Source organism: Notechis scutatus, chromosome 2 (genome assembly GCF_049901735.1).
Source record: "Notechis scutatus isolate UNSWTSFEM ecotype Mainland chromosome 2, rNotScu1.2, whole genome shotgun sequence".
NCBI classification, from domain to species: domain Eukaryota; kingdom Metazoa; phylum Chordata; class Lepidosauria; order Squamata; family Elapidae; genus Notechis; species Notechis scutatus.
The window spans coordinates 168,737,690-168,765,381 of NC_142010.1; the positions used below are offsets into that span (position 1 = coordinate 168,737,690).

Here is a 27,692-nt window from a genome sequence, read left to right on the forward strand (position 1 = left end):
TGGGTAGAAAAGTCCAGTTCCTACTCCATGCTAAAGTCTGGCTTTCAATGTTCTACCTCAGGGGTCTCCAAACTTGGCACCTTCAAGACTTGTGGACTTCAAACAGTGGTGGGATTCAGCCAGTTGGCACCAGTTCGGGAGAACTAGTTGTTAACTTTCTGAGCAGTTTGGTGAACTGGTTGTTGAAAGAACTCATCAGGGCAGAGAACTGGCTGTTAAATTCTTTGAATCCCATCACTACCTTCAACTCAAGTGGCTGAGGAATTCTGGGAGTTGAAGTCCACAAGTCTTAAAAGTTGCCAAGTTTGGAGACCCCTGAGGTAGAACATTGAAAGCTCTATCTGGAAGGGAAATGTGACATTTCATGCAGAGAATATATAATAATTTAAGCACATAAATCATTTTTTCCTACGTCCTGTTTTTCCTTCTGTATATGATTTGAAGCTGAGATTGAACTGTAAGCTGCACTGTCATTTCAGGGTCTAACAGCATGTCCAGTTCTAAAAAATAAATATGGCAGCACAAGGGAAAAACAGGGCCTTGAAAGAAAGTGCAAGCTTTCATATGCTGAACGATGGATTTGGAGTACTGTCAAAGGCAAAGGAGTGCCTTTGCTCCTGTGTCCAGTCTCGTGAAGAAGGATGTGCAGAGTGTGTACATAAACTGGGCAGTGTGGTGTATTTTTATATGGTCTGTGTATATTGCACATACTTTTTTGTCAGAGCTCATATGAGGTTAACATCTCAAATACCTACAAAATCAAAATTTCAGAAATAAATAAACTAACAGAGACAAATGGAAACATGTATGAGAAGAAATGTCTCAGGTCTCTAAACCTACTACTAAATAGCCAAATAGCCAAAGTAACCTGAAGCTGGACAAAAAAAAAAAAAAAATCTATGTTCCAAAGAGGCAGCTTATATGAAGAAAAGTGAGAACTAAGAGTTCTATCTCATAGCATCTCCTTCCTGGAAGATAAATTGTTCAGACTGCAGAGAACTCCCTGATAGCTTTGTAGACCAGCTGTAACTAGAGTAATTCTTTGGCAACCAGTTATGGTTGATATTGTAGCCCACTTGGCACTCTGCAGTACAGGACTCCTGTGTGGGAAAATTAGAACACTTTCCCCAATGGAACAAATGATGTTCAGTTATGGAAAACATGATACTTGATGTCTCCCTTTGGAGATCCCTTCCTTGAAATGCAAGATGGGCCTCAGCATTTGTTTAATTGGGCCTCAGCATTTGTTTCTTAGTTATGGAATGCTATTAATTGGTTTGTATACTCATCTAATCTTGTACTAGATGTGTTTTAAGATGTAAAATAAGTTTAAATAATTTCCTGAACCTTTAATTCATTCAAAGCTGCTTATTATATCTGTTGTTTGGTCTTCATTATACTTAATTTTAATCCCGGTGAACAAAATCAGTACCATTTGTTCACTGATAGGTTCCTAAACCGTTTGCATTTTCAGTTATCAAAGCAAAGTCATTAGCATAATGCAGGTTATTGATGTTTCTTTGCTCCAATTTTAAAGTCACACTCATCTTCCAATCCAGCCTCTGCCAATATACTGTATATTCAGGATATTGATTGGTTATGTGCCATTAAATCAATATTGACTTTTAGCAACTGTATAGAGTTATATTCAGTATATAGGATGAATAAATAAGAAAAGACGCTATAGGTTTGCCTTACTTTTTTGTCAATCTGGAACCAGTTTGTTTTGTCATGTTCCATCTGGACTGTGGCTTCCTGTACAGATTTTCCTTCTGTTGCTTGCCATATTTCTGTATAGTTCATCAATTCCAGCAGCATTTTGACTTAGCAATAAACAGAGTACTGATCTAATTTCATCTTCTAGAGATAGAGATTGTTCTAAGGTATTTTGGATTTCTACTGTACAGAAATTTCAGATATTTCTTCCATCTTTGCTTAGATCTTATTTGAACCAGCTACTCTCTGACTACTGGCATCCTTTAGCACAATTTGAGGTTGGAACCTCCTTCTGAGTTTGGAGATCTTATGAATGTCCTTGTTCCTCTATGTCCATTTTCAATGTCTTTAAAGATGTCACTGTAATACGCTTCTTGTCTCTCTCTAAAATTCTTTGTTGAATGCTCCTAAGTTCTTTGTCTTTCTTGGCTTTGGCTTTCCTTCTCTTCTTGGAAATTTTCACCATTTCTTCAGTCATCCAATTTGTTTTCTTCTATTTCTTGGTCTTGGGAAATTTCTTTTCACACTTAACGCTAACAACTTTATTCCACAGTTTCTCTGGTTCACTATCAATAAGTTCCAGGATTTCAAAGTGATCTCCTTGAAGATGGTTGGTGTATGCTGAAGAATATGGTCAGCTTTCTTTTTCTCTTAGCTTAGATTAATTTGGAACAGGGTAGTTTTGTAATCTGTTCCACCGTAGCCCCTGATCATGCCTTTGCTGTTGTAACTGAACTCTTCCCCCTTCTTGTATCAATAATAAATTTTATACACCCTCCATATGACAATACCCATGTATATAAGTGTTGTTTTGCTTTTTGAAGACTGTATTAGCAATGAAGAAATCAATGGATCACCACAAATTGATAAACTGTCTTCCTCCTTCATTTATTTTTCCTAAGTTCTGTTTTCTACCCTACTCTTTCCAACTCTGGCATTCTAGTCTCCAAACTCAAGCGTCAGCAGGAGATCTTGCTTGCATGTTTCGTTGATCTCCAATTGAACTTCACCCAAAAAAATCCAAAACCTCTTATTCTGCATCACTGGTTGGAACATGAACCTGAATAATTGTCATGTTAATCTGCAAAATCCAATTGGTGCTATTTGGTCATTAAGTGTATTGTATCCAAGTGCCATATTCTTCCTGACTATAATTCCATAATTTCTTCTTTGGTTTTTTTTTCTGTCCTGAGTAGTAAACAGTATGTTCTGCTAAACGAAATTGTCCAATTTTAGCTTATTTCAATTTGCTGATACCATTTGTTTCATCTTTCACTATGTTAATTTTTTTTACATTTTCATGCTTCTTATGTTTCATGTTTTTTCCCCTGCATGACAAAATCAGCAAATAGACATCAAGAACGCTTTAATCTAGTTAGGTTATATATACTGTTAACACTATGAAAGACCCTCAGCTCTTTTTTAATAGCATGTTGAGACCAGCTGATTTGAGAAGCTCATCCAATACCATATTGTCAATCATTTCATTGTATTTATCTTCCTTATGAATTTTTTTTTAAAGCAGGAAAGGCCTGCTTTAAAATTGCCTTCTCCCGCATAGTATGAAATTATGTCTTTGCTATTGATATTAAAATGATCATATATTTCCAGCATGAGGATGCAGATTGTTGGGGGCAATATACTGACTCTGTAAATCACTTAGAGAGGGCTGTAAAGCACTGTGTATAGATGGTATATAACAGGGGTCCCCAACTACCGGTCCCCGGACCGGTACCGGTCCGTGGATCATTTTTTACCGGGCTGCAAAGCTTGGGCGCCGCCATCTTGTTTCGACGGCGCTTCCGGGTTTTCGGTTGCTTCCGGGTTTTTGGTTGGAAAGTGCTTCTGGGTTTTCAGTTGGAAAGCAGCGTTTGGGTGCTCGCGCCTTAGTTTCATCGAGGGGGGGGGGCGGCTTCAAACGAAGAGCCGTCCCGATGGCGGTGGAGTCTCACGTTACTGAAGTACCGGTCCGTGGAAGAATAAATAATCGTGAAACCGGTCCCTGGTTCAAAAAAGGTTGGGGGCCACTGGTATATAAGTTTTATTGCTATTGCTATTTTCCTATATCTCTGCTCCCAAAGTTCCTGTTTGCTTTAGCTGGGTAGCTAGGATGAACCTCATGCCTTGGAGACCCCGCTAAGAATGCACCTCGGAATATACTCCCAATGATTTTTGCTCATCCCTTCCAGGAAGCCCCTTCCCCATCACAATGAGACAGCATAGCAGGACTTAAGGATGGACCACAGCATTATAGATGAAACACAGCATTAGCAAACATTTTAAAAAATACAATAGCCATTGACAGCAGGAAAAGTTAGTTTCACTTCTCACTATTTGTTGCTGAAGAGCTTTGATGTACAGTATTAACACTAGCAATTATTGGCCTGGAAACATTCCTGAAAAATGAGCATTCTCAGGCTGGCTACTTATGAGGTCATACCTCCACGCTGCTTTTTGCTACCAATGTTTTCTCTTTTTTGATAGGAAGAAACATAAAACCATGATTCTCCTACAAAGCCGGTAGTGAGCAAGCTGGCATATCCTGCGCATCTTCTTTTATGTCCAGATTATCCATGGTGAAATTTCAACAATTCTTCTCTAAGACTGAAGGATAAATATGCAACACTGACAGAACCCTGCAAAGATTTTGTGAACCTCCATGACAGCTCTACCATTACAGTGATCTAATTGTTGTCATATGGTGCTTGCCCTTTGTGAACAGAAGCAGATGAACAGATTGCTGTTGGCATAAGGTAAAGTAAAGACATCGTCAAACTGAGTTTGATTCCCAGGAATTGCACTCATACATTTTTAAGGAAGATTTATGGAACTGCTTAGCCATTGTTTTTTTCTTGGGAGGTGGGCTTTTTTTTTTTTTTCATTTTCTTGTCAATATTGATATCAACCCTTAAGGACCGATATATTCTCATGAGGCAAAATGGAACTAGGTATCAGTTATACATAGGAGCACATAGCAGGGTTTGTTTGTTTTTTCTGGTGCCTAGGTAGGTCCAATAATAAAGCAGCAATTTCAGACATCACGGCATATGGCAAATTCCCAAAGGAAAGAAGTGGAACTTCTTTTCTTGAATTTATTTAAACACTAAGACATAAAAAAAAAAAAACCTGGCATATTAGAGTGTGTATTATTCATGGGGGGGAGGGGGGAAATCCACAGACTCTTCCAAATATGGACCCATCTTTACTGTTCTCCATTATTCTACAATGTCCTTGTGTTGACATTAGATTCTAGATAGTTACTTTGGCAGCTGTTGGTTTAACATAGCAACTTAAAAACTAGAGCTATGCTGCAAATTAACCTGAGTCACCAATTTCTCCAAAGAGCTTTCTCCTACTGCAGTCTGGGCCTGTGCAGCAATATCATATTGTGAAAGCTATTTAATAGACTATCTGGAGAAGTGGAAGAGGGAAAGGTGTTCATTAAATCCAAATGTTGAATTGAAATATCTGATTACCTAAACTGAAGCATATGATGTCATTTGTCCACAGAGACCACAGAAACATACCCATTATTTTAGGAGTGAAATCCAAATGCAGATGTGTTCCACTGCATCCAAAGTCCATTCAAAGAGCCTCTGTTAAAATGAGATTTATTATCTGTGTCAGGAGTTGGTATATTTGGCATGGCTACTACCAAGCAATATATGAAGTGTCCAGGAATAAGTTGCCAGCAGCAGCTCAGAGTCTTGAAGTAGGGCTCTGAAGGCACGAAAGGCCAAGACGTAATCTAATGACCTTCCAAAGCAGGACATGGCAATTGATCAGTCTAAGGAAAGGGAATACTGAAATTATTTGACACTATGAATCTGTATGATGTTATTTTTGTTCTATAAATAATGGGTGGGTGGTTTGCTTTATTGGCCATGGATGGTTTTAATCATGGGAAATTTTGGCTTTACACATAATGCAGTCACAAAGAATGGTTTACAAATTACAATAGCCTTATTCACATAATACAGAAAAGTGCCAGCAATTTTTTGTAGGTATTGTATTCCTCTCCCTCCCTCCGTCTGTGTGTGTATGGATACACATTCAAGACCTCTGGAAGCTGCAGAGGATATGAATAGACCGAATTATACTCCCAGAAAGGTAGGGATGGGATTTTCAGACTGATGCATACCCAGTCAGTTCCTTTGTTTCCTTTTCCTGGATTCCTCCCACTGTTGCTTTGATTTTGGCTACTGAATATCAGGGGCACAATCCTGGGAAGCTCTGGAGAATGCAAAAATGAAAATCAGAGCTGGAATGCATCAAGATGCCCATTAAACTACACTACTTGTGCATGAAGTCCAATATATTCTGCCTGTGCCTGGCCCAGATTTTCTCTTTATTTTCAACTAAGCCACTAATCTAAGGGTTCATAAACTGCAAGGCTTAGATTCAGTGTTTTGACAATTGTTTTGCAGGCTTCAGTAGACAGGACAAGATATCTCACAAATCCTACTATTTGAGGTCTTAACATTTCTGCCAAGTTAGTGAGCATCACTGCCAATTTCCCCCAAAGAATGAAAATTCCTTAGATGAAAAAAAACCTGTCTACATGTTGATTTTTTTTATTAATGACACAGATCACCTAGCAGCCAATTTAAAATAAATCAATTCAGTGGCAATTAAATTTTTTCAGTCAATTGGATTTCTTAATTTTCAAGACAAGAACTAAATGACCTGTAATAAGAAAATATAGGGTTGACCAAATCAACCTGACCTTGAATTCTTTCCATCAACTCACAGCTTCTATTAAAATGTGATCTACATTATGAATTACAAGAATATTATTTTCCTATGTAATATAGACATATTAAATTGGATGTTGCAACAGGACTTTAATTGATATAAAGCTAGAAGTTCCCAGGTTTGTTTTTTTTAAATATTTACAAAGCCCTGGAAGATAATCAAGCACACAGGTCTATTGTTGGTATAATCCTTTTTTTCTTTTTCAAAATAAAGACACAGTTTAAGTGAGTTTATTCCAAGGCTTAAAGGTTCATAATTGTTCTGCCAGCAATGGACAAATGACTGTTGACAAACCAATGTATTCTTTTAAAAAATCACTTAATTTACTGTTAATTAGGTCAGTGTGAAAAGATTGTTCTAAATTTTTGAACTTTGTAATTCAAAATGATTTGTCCAATATGGAATGCATATACTTCTTGGTGAAAGATATGCTAATTTCAAACATTTTCCAATCATAGTTCTCAAAGTTGCCATTTTCTGTAAGTCAGCATGTGTAATTTCAATGTATATAATCTGGATTTCAGAAATATGGAAAAGCAGCAATGACTTTTGCTGTAGCATTAAGCTTCTGAATGCATAAAGGTTTTTCTACTAGCAAACTCCAATTGACAACAGGAAATTTTTTGAGAAACTATACATAGGATCAGCAACTATTGTGGCCCCAATTGGCAAAATAAATCTCAGGACCGTATTGGTTGGAAACATGCAGAAGAGGGCTTCATCCTGCAATGGATAGACAATAGCTAAAATGATGATGATGTTCTGACCAAGGCTTCCGAGATTGTAATTACACACACGCTTATTTTAAAACAAGTCTTGTTTTATTGCAACGCTGGGGATTATTTTCACTCCCAGCCGATAATAAATTTCAAACAATCCCTCGAGATAAGCACCCACCTTTCTTTCCTCTAAAGTGCTACCAATAACAGAAATGTCAAATGAACTAGGAAAAAACTGAAGTAGAAAGAGCTTCAAGAATGACTCTGAACTGAACAAACAACTTTGCTTCTTGCAAAGGTCTCATCATCTTTGTCTGTCCTTTATACCTTATGGGAGGGGCAATCACCCCCCAGCCTTACTCCAGAGTCACCCCTTTTGTTTCATCTGCTCTCGCCTTCTAGCAGCTCTGCGCACATGCGTACTGGGAACAGGCTCCCCTGGATCCTCTGCCTCGCTGCTGCTCCAAAGGCTCCAGGGGCAGCACCCCACTCCCAGATGGTCCTGGCCCCATCTCTGCATCGGACGCAGGACCCTCGTAAGAGTCCTTTCCATACTCCCAGACTGATCCCCTTTCATCCCCACTGTCCGATTCCACTGCTACCTGCACAGGCTGCCGGAGAATCACAACAGATGATGATACATGGGACTGTGCTGTTAGACATCCAACATGATGCGTAAATTATCTGGGAGTAAGCACCTTTGAGCACAAAAGTAAAAATGCAAAGTACTGCACTACATCCAAGAATTAAGACCTTAATAAAATGAGGTGTAAATTGCTTATGCCCTAGGTTTTTCTATATTATCTGTTTGTCTGCTTTGCTGGTGTGTCATAGATGAGGAAAGAAAGCCTGGGGCTGAGTTAAATTAGTAGAAAGACCCCAGCTTATGAGAACATCTCCCTAAACTATCCCAAGACCAACATTGTTATGTCTTCGGTTTTCTGCCCCAGGGCCAATTATAACCACTGTTGTTACCCAGAGAAAGAAAGGCACAGTGTAATGCTAGAGAACAATGTTAATCATAGGAAATGTAATGCTAGGGAACAAGTTAGCATGTAAGACAGGGTTGTTAGTTTTGGCAGCAATGTCTGACTGTGCCCGTATGCAAGTTGGCAGCTGTTTCAGAATGCATCCCTTCTAAGTCTGCCTCTTTGAACATGTATTTTCTTTCCGATCTCAAGTTAAATCATGTTCGGGAATACAAACTGTGACCTGAATCCAACTGTCTAAATTATGCAGGCGCTAACTAGTTAATCTTAAACCACAAAATCAGCTAAATAAAAGTAGGGTGGTTTTTTTCGGAGGGATGTGGGGAGAAGAATGAGATTGCAGAGGATGATGAGGGAAAGCAAGAGACTTTAGCTTATTTCAGCAAAGTCCTACACCAGGAAACTCTGATTTCCACAAATAAAGGAGGGAGGAGATCAGAAAAATGATGCTGCTCAAGGTTCCACATCTTCATCCTTGGAAATCTGCCAACTTGAGACTGAATATTTTTTATTAATAAAAGGAAAAAAAGAGAAGCTTTTTGGGGAACAGCTGCCAAGAAGACAGACTATTCTTTTATTCATATGAAAGGAGGGGTGTGTGGATTCACTTTCAAGCAAAGATTGCCACAGAACACATGAATAGGAAACACTGCTTGAAAATAATACACCAAAGTGAGGGGGGAACCTCTATAAATTCAACCCAGATTTTAAGAAGAGGGGGAAGGGAGGGTGGGGGAGAGAGAGAGGGCGAGAGATGTCATGTTCATCACAAATTATTCAGATCTTCAGATCACAAATCATTCAGAGAGAATGCAAAGCAAGAAGTTTCTGTTGGTGGGTTTAGCAAAGTCAAACAATGTCCCAAGGGAGTTGGAAGGGCTAGGAACACACTGTGGTTTGAATGGAAAAGAAAATAGGGGGGAAAGGAATAAAGGGAGTTTAAAAGAAGCTGCCAATTGGCTTCCCAATATCTCAGGGCTGGACTGCTGTACTACAAGTTACAGGTTAAGATTGGATTCCTCTCTATTAATGCACCTTAGATTCAAAATGTAAACAGAGGAAAGTCAAAAGTGCCCTTCAACTCTTCCCTGATGTTTAAACTTCGAACTTTTGACATAATGTGACTGGCATAATGGAAAAATATGCTGACTGGCGATCAGGTGGTCTTATCTCCTGCCCTCCTCATTTTTATCAGGAGGAGGAAGACAAGTCTTCACATTCAATATTTTTAGAATTTCCCCCAAATAATTAAAAACTTTGAAAAGTACATCTTTGATCAGTTTTACTTTTCATGTTAAATCTTATTTTAACTACAGCTTTTTTTTCCCCGAAGGATTAAGATTAAGCCTTTTAAAACAAATAAAAATGAGAACAAAACCTCATAATTTAAACAATGAAGGCTCGATCATATTCAAGTCCCATAGGGAGATTAAGGACTTGCTGAAACAAACATGTTTTGGGTTGAATCCAAAAGGCACTGAACTTTGCTGGGAAGGGAGTTCCAGAGAATAGGAGGAACCACAAAGAATGTGCAAACCCTCTCTTATAATTTGTGCAAATTCCTGCATGTAGAATTGTGTTTGGGACAGTAATCCACAGAACAATTTTGGCAACGCAAATCCAAAGCTCTGTTATAAACTCTCCTATATGCTGCTTATCCTCTTATTGCCTAACATACGTCCCGTTCAGGAGCAAGGATTCTACTCTTAAATAACGCCATTAAGATCTTAATTACCATGCCTCATACTGAAGATCATGATCCACACATACATAAAACAATCTTGCATTCAGTTGGTAGTTGTTTGTTTTAAATCTGATAGTAAGATGTTTTAGCCCACTGTCTGGAACATTCACCTGCAATACTAAATATGTCATTTTCACAGTGGAAAATTACTGCTTATTCAGAGCATGCACCATGAACACACTCTTATTCAACCACATTTTTTACATCACAGGACTTGGCACTTGGACCTGAGCATCCACTAATGATCATATTGGTCAAGAAGAGATGAGTAGGGAGAGGACACTCCCAGTTTAAAAAAGAATGAAACAAACAGTAATTAATAGCTAGACTAGAAACGTGTCTGGAGCGACTGCCAATAATTTTCAATACATTTTGGCATTGAGCTTAGGTACTACTACTAGAGAAAATGGTAACATTTGGCTGTAGGAACACATTTTGTCCATAGATAAGTCAAAACAGATCCCAATACATGGAAAGAAACTTTCTTTTATGGAATTGTGCACAGAACTACTAAGGATCATTGTACTTATATAATAATGCAAATAAAACTCAAGTCATAAAAGTTTGTATATTTAGGAGGGAGATCTTGGATTTTCAACACACAAGATTTCTTGAAAGGAGGCAAGCAAAGTTCTTATAAACAGAAAGGATTTTGCTCCTCCCCACTAAGCAAACACTGGTCAAATATTTACATTAATGCAGTCAATCAAGAAAGTAAGGCTTCTGCTTTTCAACAGTCATCCACTACAAAGTAAGATCATTAAATGATATATGTTATTATAATTATACTAAGCTGAATCATCCATTTTCTTGGAACATTTCCATTACCAACCAAACCCACCTCCCTTCTGAGAATGTTTTAATAGAGGATGCAAAAAAATGGTACAGGCAGCCTGTTAAGTACAATTAAATGAGCAAAATAATTATCTCCTCTTTCAGAGGGCTACCAGATGTGGGCTGCAAAATTTCAGGTGATTATTATGGCTGGAAAAAGCAATTCTGTCACAGTTCTATTGTGAAACGTGGGATGGTTCTACCTTTGCGTTCTTTCTGGGGCCATTGATTTTATTTCCCTTTTCTAATTGAATCACATTGCCAAGGTTGATTGAACTTACACAGCTCTTTGTGCAATTCTTCAATATCAAAGATAATCCCTGTGACTAATCTGGAAATCACTATTCTCATTCTCAATTTTCGGGTCTAACAATAGTAAAAGGGGAAGGAAGGAAGTTTTTCCTGAAAATTGCACAAATCCCTCCTGGTGTAATAGTCATGATGGCTGCTCCTCCTTTCTATTTCCTGGATTTGGTGCACAGGCAGCCCAGTTAACCAAGGATCCACCGCCAATCTGATTTTTCAGTGCGATGAAAACCACTGGAGGTACTTGAAAATTTTAAAAGAAAATGAGAGATTAAAACATGCATGTCTCTAAGGAGATCCCAGAAGACAATTAAAAAGCCAATTCTTTCTCATTAATGCCTTCATTTGTGGTGACAGATTGATATTATTATTTTTTTTAAATGGCTTTCATGAAAGCCTTCTTGGATTTGTACTGTTGGGGTCTGCAATAGCTATAAAGTTAAACAGCACATAGAATATTTCAACGTGGTCTAAATATAACAAGAATCATTGAAGCAATCGACTCAGTCATTTTTATGCAAAAGTATTATTAGCGTTCAAAGGTACTACAAAATTTGATTTTGACCCCTCAGAGTAGTCATAACTTTTCCTGGAAAAAGACACAGCTGAAAGAGTTGATCTTTTGGGAATCAAATACAAGCAACTATTTAATTGTACAGGTAGTCCTCGACTTACGACCACAAATGAACCCAAATGTTGTTGTTGTTAAGTGAGCCATTTGTTAAGAGACTTTTGCCCCGTTTTACGATCTTTCTTGCCACAGTTACTAAGTGAGTCGCTGTAATTGTTAAATTAGCAACACAGTTGTTAAGTGAATCTGGCTTTCCCAATTCTCTTTTCTTGTCAGAAGGTTGCAAAGCGTGATCACATGACCACAGGACATTGCAACGGTCATAAATGTGAGTCAGTTGCCAAGCACCTGAATTTTGATCACATGACCATGGGGATGCTACAATGGACATAAGTGTGGAAATGGTTATAAGTCACTTTTTCCAGTGCCATTGAAATTTTGAAGAGTCACTAAATGAACTGTTGTAAGTCGAGGATTACCTGTATAGGAAAAGGTGTTATAACAGTTACAGTACCCTCTCAACTGCCCTGAGTTGTGTAATAACTACAATAATTATGCTTATAATTAATATTTATAAGTGTAATAATTAAAAGTAATTAACTATATAATTTCTTAATATCAGCTCTCAGGAAGGAGCGTATTTGCAAATAATTGTAATGTTTTTTATATTTTAGCTAGAAACTAGTTAACTCAAATGCTCAATAAGGAAAGCCTACTTCTCTAAAGAATATTCTTAATGTTTCCAGAAAGATAGAAACAAAAAAATGGAAGTGATTCACACCTCAAACAAGAAACCACCAGATAAAAGGCAAGCTAAGCATGATCTGGGGCATTCTTGATATAATTAAAATTCAGAATAAGATTGCAACTAATATCTATATTTCACTGAATTTTTCTTCACTATTTTTTTTTAAATAAGTAGGCTTTATAAGAATGTTTCTAAAATACTAACGTGGCTTTTCCTCAATTCAGATAATGCATATACTAAAGAATTACCGTATAGTCCCCTCCGCAGTAATTTTGTAGTTTTCATCCCAGCCCCCACAGTGAATATTCGTTTCTAAAGCAGACTGTGAAAAGGGTCCCTGCTGCTTCATCAGGCTGCTATATTACTTTTCATCACGCATAGTAATAGATTGCGTATGTATTATACTCTTGCCTGGGAACAGAATGGACAATTGTAGGCTTCTTTTAATTTCTCCCTTCTGGAGAAAGGACTTTCCCCACTGGCTTTAACTACAAATTTAGATTCTGCACAATTATCAGTCATGTTCAAGATGAATTGCAGTCAATATAAAAGGAAGAGCTGGTGCTGGGATTAAACACCATTTTAAGAAGGAATTCCAGATTCTACTACAGCTCAGTTCAGAGGAGCAGAAATACTTGCAACTGGCAGCCAGCACGAAGCTCCATTAACTATGCTAGGTTCCTAGACTTTTCATTAAACTTTAAGGTGCAATTGCCACTTTATCTAATGTTGATAGCTGTTGCAGTGCAAACTCTGAGCAAATTAACCTGGGAGAGAATCTAGAATATCAGTTCCCACTATTAAATTGGGGTATAGCAGTTTGGAATCCCAATATAGACAAGGCGTCCAGTTTAAAGGACAATGATTTCTTGAAGGAAAAGCATGCAGTAAATACGTACAGTGAAATTTCACAATGTGGAATATTGTTTTGGAAATTAGGATTACTTTGTAAACTATTATGGAATACATGCAATAAGCACAATGGTTTGGGAACCCTTCTAGGTTCATAACTTGAAGCTGAAAATGAAAGCTATTAGGAGAGCAGGTACCCTGTTTCTCCAACAATACAGCCTCCCCCAATAGGAAATCCCAGCATGTTTTATAGGCATGAAATGAAATTAAGCCCCTCCCCCCAAATTAAGGACTATATTAAAACATGCGAAATGGGGGGGGGGGAATGGTGGGGGGGCTTGCCGTTAGGAAGTACTTTTGTTGCACACCCGGATATGGTGCTGCCTGCGTTGACCCCGATACGAAGTGCCCCACCAACGCTGAGATCAACATCCAAGCCATCGCCACCCGCCCACCCAAAGATGCAAGGGGAGGGAATTAAGTCATTCCCGAAAAGACGCCCTAGCCATTTTTTCGGGGCTCAAAAAAAAATAAGACCCGGCCTTATTATATGAGAAACACGGTAGTTGTTTCTACTGTAATGAAGGAAGGCAATTTTGGGCTCCATTATGACAAGTATGATTTTGACAGCTGCTGTTTACTTTTGGATCTGCATGGGGAAAAAAAACAGCTAAGCAAAGACTTTGTTGCTGTCGATTTGGAAAACAATCCAGTTGCCTGATCCATTTTTATTAGGAAGAGAAAAGGGGAAACATTATGTTAAAATCAGGACGATCACTCAGATTGGTACTTTTACAAACTAGGATCAAATCTGAAAAGTTCCGGTGGCTTGGAACACCCAGAGGGCACCCACAAAACTTGGATTAGGGCTAGATGTTGTTTATTTACTAGCAAGCCTCCTTTTTTTTGTGGCACACCTAAGTTGTTGGACAGAGGAAAAAGTGGTTATCTCTATTTGCATAAAGAATAGGGAGAAGCAGGCTACTGAAAGTAAAACTTGGCTGGCAACTTTTAGAGCATAACCAACAAAGCTGAATCAAATTCATAATCTCTTTTGAAGAAAGCCACAGCATTACACCAAGTGTGACTTGAGTCACCCCCAAACTGACTTAATATAAAGATGAGGAAAGATTATACAAGCAAATCACACGAAAGTGTAACAGGAAGCCTCTGGTCTATGTATTTTATATTCACAGGAGATTTGTTTTTCACAGGACTCACTGACTCTTGCATACTGTTTGGAAAACTACTATCAAAGATACTTGCAGGTGTTTATTCCAAACAGGTTGAGTTGAAAAGTGCCAGGGATACTCCCTGGAGCATCTGTTTCTTACCTTTGCAGATTCTCTCGCTGTCCATAGGCTCATAGCCAGCCCGACAGGCACATCTTCCGATCGCCACCATCCATTCGCCTTCCCCGTTGCAATGCAGCTTCACTCCAGAGGAGCCAGTACTGCTGGCTTCTTCAGCATCAGCCACACAGGTTCCTGGTGCCTCCACCAAAGAAGTCCTTTCGCCTCCAGCAAATGTCTCTGGAAAAGAGGCAAAACCCTTCACCACTGCAGGACATTTGTAGAAGAAAACTTGGACAGCCACCAGAGACATGCAGGCACCAGAGTCTTGGAAGGCCAAGTAGAAACCCCTCTTTGTCAATGGCCCAAAGCTTCGCACCTTGACGTTCATCTTCACCACCTTCCCAGAACTATCCACCTGAGAGAAGCTCTCATCGGCAGCAATTGTATCCACTTTGGTCCAGGGGCCCTCATGCCACTCCGGATGCTCAGCAGTGGCTAGGTCAGCCTCTGATTCATGATAGTAAAGGGTAAAAGTCTCTTTGCAAGAAGAAGCCACAGTCCTCATGCTGGCACAGTCACGGACAGAAAAGCGGAGGCGTATGTGAACTCTGTGGGCTCCACGACGCTCTATGAAATGAGTGCGCAGCCAATTATTCTGTCCCGGCTCAGCAACATTGCATACCTCAAAGGTTCGAATCAGATGCTTCCTGTCATCCAAGACACTCACCTCATCCCACTGTATGGAGTTGGGGAGGGGAGGAGAGGAAAAAGGAGACAAACAAGCTGGAAATATAAATCTTATGGGATTGGGAACAGTGTTATTTTATACCTGAGAACAGCCACCTGGATCCTGCCACAGTATATATTACACAAAATTTGCCCTAGATTTTAGTTCCATCCTGTTTAGAAGCTCCTCAGGGATAATATGAGATTAATATTACTTGGTTCCCTGACTCCCAATACCAAGTGCCTTCCTTAATCTATTTCTTGTAGATAAGCTGAGGAACCTTTCTTGGAAATTTGTTATACATTTCTCTTCTGCGCACAGTCATTCTTTTGAAGAAGAAAGAGAGAGAGAGAGAAGAGAGAAGGGATGCAGAAGGTGAGGAGGAGGAGAGGGAAGAGGAGGAGGAGGAGGAGGAAGACAACAACGACAAAGACAACACTGGATGAGAAACAAGTCCAATGAATTCTCCTTCCATGTTCTGAAAAATCCAATATTAAAAAGCACTCACCAAATTGCAAATCATTCTAGATTGCATATGTTTTTATTTAACACATATGTGCTTTATTAATTACCATCCATCTTAGGAAAAAATTAATTGTACTCAAATATGCTATTCTTTGAGTCCCTTAGTGAGAGGCAAGAAGAAGAAGAAGAAGAAGAAGAAGAAGAAGAAGAAGAAGAAGAAGAAGAAGAAGAAGAAGAAGAAGAAGAAGAAGAAGAAGAAGAAGAAGAAGAAGAAGAAGAAGAAGAAGAAGAAGAAGAAGAAGAAGAAGAAGAAGAAGAAGAAGAAGAAGAAGAAGAAGAAGAAGAAGAAGAAGAAGAAGTACATTTAAAACAGGGGTGTCCAAGCTTTGCTGGCTGAGGAATTCTGGGAGTTGAAGTCCACAAGTCTTAAAGTTGCCACGGTTGGACACCCCTGATTTAAAAGGATGCCAATTATTTTTTCCCCAAAAAATTCTGAAAGTTCTTTCAGACTCAGGAGATATTGGACCTTCTCTCTCGGCTCATTTTTTTTTTTTAATATTGTTTAGATTTAAAGTAATAAGATTGAAGTTTTCCAAAACTGCACGTGAGTAGAGATGGACAGAATATTCTATGCCCAAAACCAACTGTTCCACGTGTTCCAAGCATAAAGCACACATTCACATTCTATGTGCTTAAAGTCTGAGAATTTGTTTTCTCTGGTTTTGCCTTGGCCTGAAATCAAAATCTGGCTATTTCAAGAGACAGCATTTTGAAGAGATCCAGGTACTATGCTGTTTTATTCCCATAACCAACTTGTCTTTTCTCAAGATATTTCCAGCCTAGCTGGACTGACCACATGCTAATCACATGTCTACTATCAGTTTAGGTAAAAAAACAGTGAGATAGGAGTGGAGGGAAAAGAGCCATTTATTACACATTGTTTGAGAAGATCTGGACCACTGTGACTGACCAAATGCAAATAAAATGAATTAATACTGCTACTGGAGCTAGATGGGGAAGACAGGGGCAGTGGGGGGGGGGGAGGTGGGATCTGCTATTAATCAATCAACCACCTCCACTGTGATGACCCCCCCATTGGGGCCCAAAATAGATTTTACTTGCTTATTAAAGAAATTAATTCTTCCAATAATATATTATTTATTGATAGACACTGATTTCTATACTGGTTTGGTTGACATTGTAAGTTTTGGCTCTCGTATCTTGCTGTTTAATTTTAGGAATGTACAAAAAAGAATTCTAATTTGGTTTGGTTAAGTTTGTTAAGCTTTTGCATGTTTTTGTGTCTTGTTGATGTAGAATTTTCAGAGAATATTTAAATTCAGTTTCTGCTGGTATGTACAGCCTGACAAATGCAGTATTAATATTCTATCTTTTAATGAAGGTAGTATGTTATTTAAGGGATAAATGGCAACGCTTTTTTGTAGCAACACAAATCTAGCAAAAAGAATAATAACACAGTTGCTTCTTTCTGAACTTCTGCTTCTTAAGTAAAGATTGTTGTGGTCTGCCTGAGGCCTGCGGAGCTGGCAGCAGAGTCGGACAGTGGGAAGGAACATGGAGTCTGGGGAGGACTCGGACGAGGGATCTGCGTCCAACACAGAGATGGGGCCAGGGCCATCTGAGAGTTATGCTGACTCCGGAGCCTCCAGAATCTGACATCAGCAAGGCAGAGGAACAGGGGAAGCCTGTTCCCAGTGTGCGCTTGCACAGAGCTGTCAGAAGGCAAAAACAGTTAAGACAAAAGGGGCGACTCGGGAGTAAGGCATGGAGATAATTGGCCCCTCCCATAAGACATAAAGGAGGAGCAAAGGGACATGAGCCTTTGCAGGAAGCAACTTTGTTCATTCTGATCGGTTTAAACACTGAAGCCCCAAGTTGACTTTGTGCTCCATTTGGCCTTGTGCAGCTAATTGGCAATTTAGTTGTTGGCAGCATTTCAAGGAAGATAAAGGTGGGTGCTTATCAGCCTTATCCAGAAAAGACCATGGCAGACTTCTGTTGGACTATTCACAAATTGTTTTGGAACTCATTATAATTCACAGCCGTTGAAATAGCCGTTGAAATAAAGCCGTTGGGGACTAAGCGTGTAATTGTTACTGTCTCAGGAAGCCTTGGTTAGAACAAAGGTAAAGGTTCCCCTCACATATATGTGCTAGTCGTTTCCGGCTCTAGAGAGCGGTGCTCATCTCCGTTACAAAGCCAAAGAGCCAGCACTATCCGAAGACGTCTCCATGGTCATGTGGCCAGCATGACTAAACACAGAAGGCGCACGGAATGCTGTTACCTTCCTACCAAAGTGGTCCCTATTTTTCTACTTGCATTTTTACAAGCTTGGAACTGCTAGATTGGCAGAAGCTCACTCGTTGCGCAGTGCTAGGGATTCAAACCGCCGAACTGTCGACTTTTCTGATCGACTAGCTCAGCATCTTAATCACTAAGCCACCGCATCCCTCACCACGTCTGCTTCTTAGGGAGATAGAATTCCTACCCACAAAGAGTGCCAGATTTGCTGAACATTTTAAAAAGATGGCAGTACTTCCTAATTTTTATCTATCATTCATCCATCCTATAAAATGGTCAAAGGAATCCATTATTTCTTAAAAGAATGTTTAAATTTTTTTTAAAAAAAATTACCCCATGACTTTTTTTTTCTCTTTTATCTAGGTTAACAGGGAGTAATTAGTATATACTAGCATCTCATCTATCATTTTGGCTATAAGATGGAAAATAAGGGTGCCTGCAGCTTGTTCCAAATTCTTTTTGTTTTCTATAGCCAAGCACTCAATAATTTTGTGGTTTCTGCCATCAAATATAGAGGGACTGGATTATCTGAGTTATGTCCCATTGAATTACAGTCAAACTAGAATATATAGATGGATTTTTAAGGAGTCTTTATTGTAACCTAGAATCAAGGGAAAATGGACACTTTTGAGTAAGCCTTTGAGTTTCTAAGAACTCTTTGTCAATCAATAAGATTAATAAACCAGGTGTGTGGGCATAGTTTAAATATCTTTTATACTTTTATCTTTTACTGCCCATTCACTTCTGAATTTTTAATGAAATTCTGAAACTTGCTTTTGTTGCCTAATAAAAATTGCTTTAATCAGACATTTGCATTCACTTTTTCTCAGACAGCATTCCTGATTTTGCTCTTCTTTCGGTATTCACAGGTCTTTCCTCTCCTTTCTCTTCTCAAAATCAGCAGAAAAAAAAATTAGCATAGAGAAATAGAGAGAATTAAAACTGCACAACAGCCACTCTTTTGCTATCATCCCAACTGGAAAAACTACCAAGCTAAAAATGATATGTTGGTTCAACAGTAGTATTGTCCTGTAGTTCCATTCTCCTTCGGTCTGGGGCTATCAAATGAGTCTGAAGACCAGACTCTAAATAGAATGGATGCCCATTCTCTTTTGCAAGTATAATGAGCATGGAGTCAAGGGAAGACTAAGAGTGCACGGAGTCAAGGGAACACTATATCAACCCAAACTAGGGGAAAAGGGTGATTATTCAGCACTCAACACTGTGGCTCTCTGACAGGACTTTCTACAATGCTCCTTTGAAGAAGACAAAAGGTAGGTCTTAAAGAAATAACAAAAAGAATTAAATCTATTGCCTTTTGTAGATCTATTATGAGAAGAACCTTCTGTTGTCTCCCTTATGGTGGGATACTCCAAGACAGAACAGCCAAAGACTTGGCAGAGATTATAACAGTCAGAAGAAGAAAAAAGCAATCAACAGCTTTACAACCCTTTCTAGTTTTCTCCATTGTCTTTGGAGAGGGAATGCCGTCCAAAACCCCACCGACCATTATATCTTGGTTTCTCTGAGGGTCTTTCTTGTGTGCAGAACACATTACCAGGTATTGAGCAGGTGGGCAATTTTCAGCAAAATAAAATGAAGGGAAACACCTACCCCTTCAGGAGGATGGGCCGTCCATCCAATCTCCGAGGTCTCTCCTGTTGTATCCAAAAGGATTTCTGTTGGAGAGATAAACAGATAAAAATGATGGTTTTAGGAGACAGTTCCAAATGACAGCTAATTCCTTCCTATATCATCTCCTGAGGGCCAGCATGATTACTAGTCTCAAACAAGATTTGCTATCACTGATGGGATCGGGGCTGGGGGAACGATGAGTTTGTCAGCTTTGCAAGTGATTTCTTGCAAGTCTTCAGGCATGATTTTCATTTAAGTGGTTTCATTCATTACATGCAGCTAGTTCATGCTTTGGGAATGAGTCATATGTACCACATTTATCACCTGTTTCATTCCAATTTCCATTGAAGAGCTTATTTACAAGCAGCAACTACTGCAGATTCTGCTTTTACAAACATAGAATTCCTCTTATATTACCCATTCTCAAAGCCATTATCTTTAAGACAGAGTTAGTACCTGTCTTATTATTTTCTTATTTTGCTGAAGACGTTAGCAACAGGACAAGGCGGCTTAAGCTGACTGAAACATGTTTGGTTCCTAAAGTGCACTGTGACACCAGTGGAGATCAAAGGCTCCCTTCCCCTTCCCTGCTCTCCTATCTCAGTTAACACTAAACAATAACTTTTGAATATTTGTTTTAAAGAAACACTTCTTTTCAGAAGAGAGACCAATGACTGAACAAAAGCTCTTTCAACTCTTTCATTATGTAACTTCATCCAGAGCAAAGAATGAACCCTGTAAACACAGGTTGTATCTCCACAGAAGTAGTGCAGCAATTAAAGCTGTTGAGCAAAATGGTAATGAGTTACAAAACATAGGATGTTGGTTGTTCTTTTTTAAATTGTCATACTTAAAGTAAAAACAAGAGAAGCTATTTATTTCCCAGAACTTCCAGTAGTGGATATTCTGAGGTACTATTCATGATGCATTCTGTCCTTAAGTTGTTTGCTTGCAGAAATTCCATTACCTGATTGGGCAACTTTATCAGTGCTAGTGAGGGTGAGCTTTGCTGCTCCCTATTTATATACAGTTCAATCTCAAGCTCTCTTGGAAGGTATTACTCCTATTTACATCCTGCACTGATCTGGTACATTTCAACAAATCTTTAATTTGAAAACATGCTAGAAATTTGCTGGATCAAAAACTGACTCTTAAAACAGATTGGACCACAAAGTCCACACCTAAGTCATTTTGTATCTGAAATTGGAGAACCAGTAAAGGATGCTTTCATAGTGGTCAAAGGACAGAATTGTTCTACTTCTGCTTCTCCTGGACCATATTGAGCAAAGGGCAAGAAATACTCTTACGTAGGCTGGGCCAGCTTCAGAGGTGGTATTCAGCAAGTTCTGACCAGTTCTGGAGAACCGGTAGCAGAAATTTTGAGTAGTTTGGAGAACCGGCAAATACCACCTCTGACTGGCCCTGCCCCCATCTATTCTCTGCCTCCCAAGTCCCAGCTGATCGGCTGGGTCTTCTTTGGTTGCCCTGCACAGGAGAATGGAGAATGGAGCTGGAAAGCAAGTTAGTGAGGTGGGGAGGGAATGGAGATTTTGCAGTATCCTTCCTCTGCCATGCCCACCAAGCCACACCCACCAAGCCACACCCACCAAGCCACACCCACCAAGCCACACACCATGCCCACAAGTCACGCCCACAGAACCAATAGTAAAAAAAATTTGAATCCCACCACTGGCCAGCTTCTAGAATATAACCAAAATCAGGCGCATATGCCCATCTCTAAACTTAGGCTTCCCTTTTATGTTTAAGTAGTAAGAGCTGGCTTAAAGGAGACATTATATGTTTTAACAGAAAGGTATTTTGGATGAAAATTAAGCCAACAAAGTAACTTTTGATTCCGATCAAAATGGAAACTTTATTTTGGACAACCAACTTAACATCATCATAGACATTTTATTTAAGGAAATTTTTAGCGTGGGAAGTGAGAAAGAGAAGGACAAACATTTCCTTCAGGGCCTTGCATTCCACAGCTGGCCAAAATGATGCTCCCCAGATGCCTTGTCTCCAGTGACCCAGGTATTATTTTTGAAGAAATCAAGAGACAGAGAGCGCACATTAATTTTTCATGGGCCAGCAAATACATACAACCTGCGGCTGAGAGGCCTCTCCTCCAATAGGAGACATTTAAACAACCAGCACGCGTAGAGACAGAGGAAAGGAAGGACGCAAAGAGCAAGTAGACTAAGGAGTTAGTAAAATGGTTCACATATGAGGGATTTAAACGGATCAATTTCCCTTCTCCCCATCTTTCACATTTTTTGTATCACGCAGAGAAGTAAAAAATGTCTATGGAACTGGGAAATCTCAGGACTCTGGAATCTTGCATAGGAAAATGAAGAATTTTGGCGCAGTGGCAAGGCAAAGAAAAAGAAATCTACTACACATTGAGTTAGAATGGTGTGATTTAGCAAATTGGGATCAGTTGTTGCAGGCAGGAACGAGCAGATTACCTTCCCCTCCAAAATTAATTTAAAAGACTATTGTTTTAAAATGTACATTAAAAAAAGGACCTAGAGTACACACAAAAATGTGTACAGGTAAATAAATTAAGAACCATCCATTGAGCAACTGTTCAAAGTTACAATGGCACTGAAAATGAAATGAGTTAAAACTGATCCTCACATTTAGGACTTTGGCAGTATCTCCAATGGTCACATGATCAAATTCTGAGAGCTTGGCAACTGGCATGTATTTATGATGATTGCAGTGCCTCAAGGTCATGTGATTGCTATTTGCGACTTTTCCAGATAGCTTTTGACAGTAAAGTCAATGGGGGAAGCCAGATCCACTTACCAGTAACAATCATATGATTCACTAACAATTCCAGGGAATCACTTAACAGCGGTAGCCAAAAAGGTTGTATAATTGGATGCGACTCATTTAACAATCACCTTGTTTGGAAATTCTGGTCCCAATTGTGATTCGGAGACCACCAGTATCACACACAGTTGAATTTTGTAAGAGGGTTCTATTAGAAGCTTTGCTCTTCAAAATTGTGATGACCCAGGGTATATCAGAAATATAACAAAATCCAAAACGTAACTAAAAGTCCTTTAATGCCTTCAACTTGGCTTCACTGTTTAATTGTTCACAGTGAAGAAGTAAACTATTTTCAAAATAACATTTCAAAGGCAAGAAACGCAGTTCACATTCAAAGAGCTGATAACGAAGCAAAAACCAAAAACAAACCGCATTGAATAAAGTTCCTTGACAGACCAGGATAGATAATTGCCAATTTCAGGAAGATAACCAGGGACAGTCCGTTGGAAGAACGCCAACCAAGATAAACCTTCTTTAGAAATAAAACACTAATTTGTCTCCAGCGTCTGTTAGCACGCAGGTCCACACTCTTATGCAGATCTCACACCTGCAACCCATGAAGAGGATCATGGCCCTCTCCTCCCAAGTAGACCATGTTTTACCCTGATCCTCTCCTCCCTGCGTGCTCTAGGATGGATAGGGGATGGGCTTGGGTCCTCCTCTGACTGCTCAGAGTCAGTCTCCACCAGGGGCACGACAAAAATGATGTTATAGAAGTTTGCGTAGAAACATGCCTGTATTTGTGGAAACTGCACATAACCAGAATTTTCCATTTTTAAAAAAATCAGAAAATCTAATGAAATAAAATAGTATATAAATCCATCTGACATAAATTTAGATTGATCTGCTATCTCAGGCTTAGTTGACAGTACTGCTCTCTGTAAGTCTTACATTTAAAAGCATTTGATTTTTAGATGTTCTTTTAAGATATATGTGCTTATACTGTACTTGCTAAGAAGAAAAAGAAAAAAAATGCTGACTATCTAGAAAACTCCCAAGTAAGCTTATTATTTTTGGTTGGTCCTGTTTTGCTTCTGAATTAATCAGCTTCCAGGTACTGGTATTTACTATTAAAAGATTAGAATATTGATTTTCTTTTTCCTCTGCTCCTTAATATTAACCTCAGCATCCTTTATCACCATCCTTACCATGTACTGCTCCACTGAGCTGTCAAATATAGTAACCCTCTTTAAATTAGAGCATGTGTATTCTTCTTACTCACTCAGATATGACACAGATTTAGGCTAATGGTTCAGTTTAATATCAGACTTCTTAGGACAGAGAAGGTCATCTTCATATCCTTGTTTGCTTGCACTGTAACCCCTTGAGAAAATGGAAAATATATTTGGGGCCAATCATCACATTTTTTTATTCCAGAGAACAGATATTGATCTAATTCCTCTGCTCAAAATCATAACAAACTGAACTGAAAAGTCAGATCACACCCCTCCAATTTGCAGAAGAATATATACAAGAATTCTACATTTAGCAACCATAACTGGAACTGGCAACTTGACCATTAAACGAAGTAGTCACTATGTGATATCACGACTGTGCTTTTGATCGTACATCAGCTTTCCTTAAAAACATAATATTTTAACCCTTTCAGATGTGCCCCTCCCTTTACCTGGTTTAACCCATAAATCATTTGCAAAACTGACAAACTCCTATTCCCCTGCTACTATACTGTGTTACTCCCAGGTACAGCATCTAAAACAATCATAAACTCTATGACCTGCCAATTTGAATGGGCCGTGGCAGCCAAATATGTCTGGCTGCCCATCAGCAGCTCTATAGATGTACCAATAGAAGAGAATATAACCCAGGGTTGAACTGTGGGGTCCTTGGTGCTCTCTGAGCTAGGGGGTTTTCTTGCAGATTTTTCATTACCAAACTAGCTAACATCACCATCAGTGCTAGTCCTGATAATTGTATTTATTTATTTTATTTATTTATTTATTTTGCCAAGCGATTGTAAGATAACAGGTATAAGTATAAACATAGTTATGAATACATGAAATGGATACATATAAGAAAAATAAAACAAAAATAAAATAAAAGAAACAATAGGACAGGGACGGTAGGCACATTGGTGCGCTTATGCATGCCCCCTACAGACCTCTTAGGAAAGGGGTGAGGTCAATAGTAGACATTACCTACTTTGGTAATGAAATGTCTGGCAAGACAACAACCAAGCTCAGACAGTACCAAGGCCTCCACTGATCTATAAATTTACTTTGACTTCTTGCTTAAAACTGCTATGTTAGCTGGGGTGGGGTGGGGTAGAAAAGAGGGTAGGGGGCTATCAAGCACTGAGCAAATCATACTACAGTATTAGGTCTGAAGATGACAACGTTCACTCAGCTGTAAGCTACATATTCAAAAAGCAATGTTTCAATAGGCAAAACTGCAAGAGACAAGCCCATGACAAAGTCAGAAGTGGGTGGGCTTAAGGATATTTCTGAATCTATCTCAGGAGCTTCAGATGGGGATGACAGTAGTAATGGAAGGGAACACATTTCCCTGCATCAGCTTCATGATTTCTTAGTCATGGAGGAAGAAATTGATGGTTGTACCAATAGTAATAGGAGCCCTTGGAGCAATACCCAAAGGGTTGCCTAGATACATGAAATTTTGAACTTATTAGACCTGAATATTCTGACTTTGCAAAAAACCACTTACTCGGAACTTCCTGTATACCCAGATGTTATCTTAACAAGTCTTAGGTCCTTGGTTAGAACTTGAACTGTTATGTTTTATCAGTCTTAGACCGTAAATCGAATTGAAGATTAACCAGTCATCAATCATCATCATAATCATCATCAATCATCATCTATGCCTTGGTTGGATTATATTTAAAATCCTGCAGTATACTCTTCAGGTCTGCAATGATTTTTATATATTTTATACTTATTAACCACATTCCTTCATTAAAGCAGAATCTTGGCAAATTCAATAATTAATGACTGGCCCAATAAATATAAGGATCAAAGAAATAATCACCAAAAGACAGTCAACTGATCAACTGGATCAACTGAAGGTGATGGGCTTCATTTTTAAGCTTTAAACCTCTTGCATTTGTTATCTCAGGGAACATCTCCTTCACTATGAAGCTATTCAGGCATTAAAATTGACAGAAAAAAAGCCCTTTTGAGAGCAACATTTGTCATACAGACCAGCTCTTTAGGCATATGAGAAACACCTCCAGTATTGCTCAGAAATGGTGAAATGTTCCTCTTTCCAAAACAGTCCACTGTTCTCTTACTTTCTAAAAAAAGTTAAGACTTATCTTTTTAATTAAATAATTTAAAAATGCCTTTTGTTGTTGTTAGTCGCGAAGTTGTGTAATGCGGGGGGAGGGGGGATTCCTTCCATTTTAATTATTTCTATTATGTTATGTTTTTTTTCCCTCAAAAGTATCATTACAGATAAATAAAACTGTGTCTAGGTGGGATTTTAACTGGTATGTAAATAACAAAATATAGCTAGTACTTCTCCCTTTATTTCTCATAATTCTACTTCATAATGTGAGATATTTGTGGAAATTCCACTGAGTGTTTCTTAATCAGCAGGCTTTTCTGAACCACATCAGCAGAGATGTACATTTCCTCCATCATTAGCCCCCCAAACCGATTTTGGTTCTCCCTATTTACCTAACAGCTTTGCATCTACCACCTTTTCCCTCAAACCCCTATGGCTGGTTGCACACGATATTTGATCCCCAAGCAAAGATTAGAACTGCTTGTCAGTTTTATTCCCCACAATCTCCTGCTAGAATTGCTGAAACTCTAGTTGAGCACACCTTTCAATTTCTTAATTGAACTTTGTCTGCAATGCTATGCAAGCTCATGAAATATACCTCGTACATCCAAGCATGTTTGCTTTTTTTTTTTTTTTTGCCTCCAGATGCACTCACAATATTTTGTGCATCCAGTTGAAAAGTACCCTGATTAAAATTAGATATAATATGGCATTAAAAGGAGAGGGTCCCCAAAATTCTTGTATGCATTAGCTCTATATCAGAAACTGAACTTAGCAATTTCCTTGGAATCCTTATTTAGCACTTGTCCAAGACTCTTGTGCCTGCTTGATCTGTATGCCAACTACTCACGTGGCTCTCTTCAAAGTATCTTTAAAGTTAAAAAATGACAAAGAGTTTTGTCCACTGCTGCTCAATACAACTGCATCGCTCTCTGTGTCGCAAACCGCAACACTATTGGTTTCAGCTTTTAATAACTGAGAAACCAAGTTTTGGGATGTTCACTGTTGCTGTTCAGTCATTCTGGGGATCTTTAAAAATGCAAGAAAGGTTTCAGTTCTTCAGTGCAGGAAACTGGGAAAAATTATCCACGGGAGATAAAAACTTTTCTGCCTAACTCACCCATTCCTAACATTAGGAAGCCTTATCCCCTCCCACACTGCAGCACTTCACAAGATATCTGCAATTTGTGGGAGGGCGGATGATTCCTAAACATGCAAAGTGTATTTGGATCTTTATGAGGGCTGTTGTAGATGGTAAAATATGAATTCATGCCCTAATCCTGCCATTTCCTTCACTCAGCCCCACAATGATAGTTGGAAGAGAAAGCGATAATTCTCACCACATGCTGTCTGGCATTTCTGGAAGAAAGGCTGAGACATAAAGTATAGTAAGTAGGTGGCCTCCCCATGAATCTATAGACCTTTGTTGTTGTGCCAAGAAATAAAGTAGAGCAAACAAAATGCAATTACCTAGGCAAATGAATATCTTGTGCCGTATAAGAATTGACATGGTAGGCAAGCTAGGTAAGGCTTACAGGGTAATTCCTGTCGATTCAGCTAAAAGACTCTAAAGCAATTCTTGTAGTCTGATCCAGTAAATGGAAATATTTCAAAACGTGGCAAAGAGCACAGGAGCGTTCTTCACTTTTAAGAGACATTTTGATCCTTCAGTAAAGGAAATCAGGAGAAAAAAGTTCAAACAATTCAAAGAGGTCCCACTTGTTTTCAGTAATATATGACATAGTTTTACTTATTGCTTTGCAAAATTTTGTATCATCAGTATAACAGTCTGCAGTTAGTCACAATCTAAGATTGGAGGAAAGTTAATAATTTAAGTGCTAACCAACACCTAAAAATTATTAAGGTAGCAACTAAGGATATAAGGATATAAGAACTCACGCAGGATGAGTTTTTT

The 27,692-nt window shown here is 38.8% G+C and overlaps 1 protein-coding gene across 2 annotated transcripts in view; it reads right to left on the bottom strand.

Moving 5' to 3' along the window:
* Positions 1-27,692, bottom strand: part of LOC113425232 (ephrin type-B receptor 5) — a 182,397-nt gene that overhangs the window by 105,884 nt on the left and 48,821 nt on the right. For both annotated transcript variants that reach the window (XM_087957335.1, XM_026687285.2), the window contains exons 3-4: positions 19,658-19,722; positions 14,569-15,265 (exon numbers count right to left, since the gene is read on the bottom strand). In XM_087957335.1, the coding sequence (XP_087813461.1) occupies positions 14,569-15,265; positions 19,658-19,722 (762 nt within the window). The remainder of the gene's footprint in view (positions 1-14,568; positions 15,266-19,657; positions 19,723-27,692) is intronic.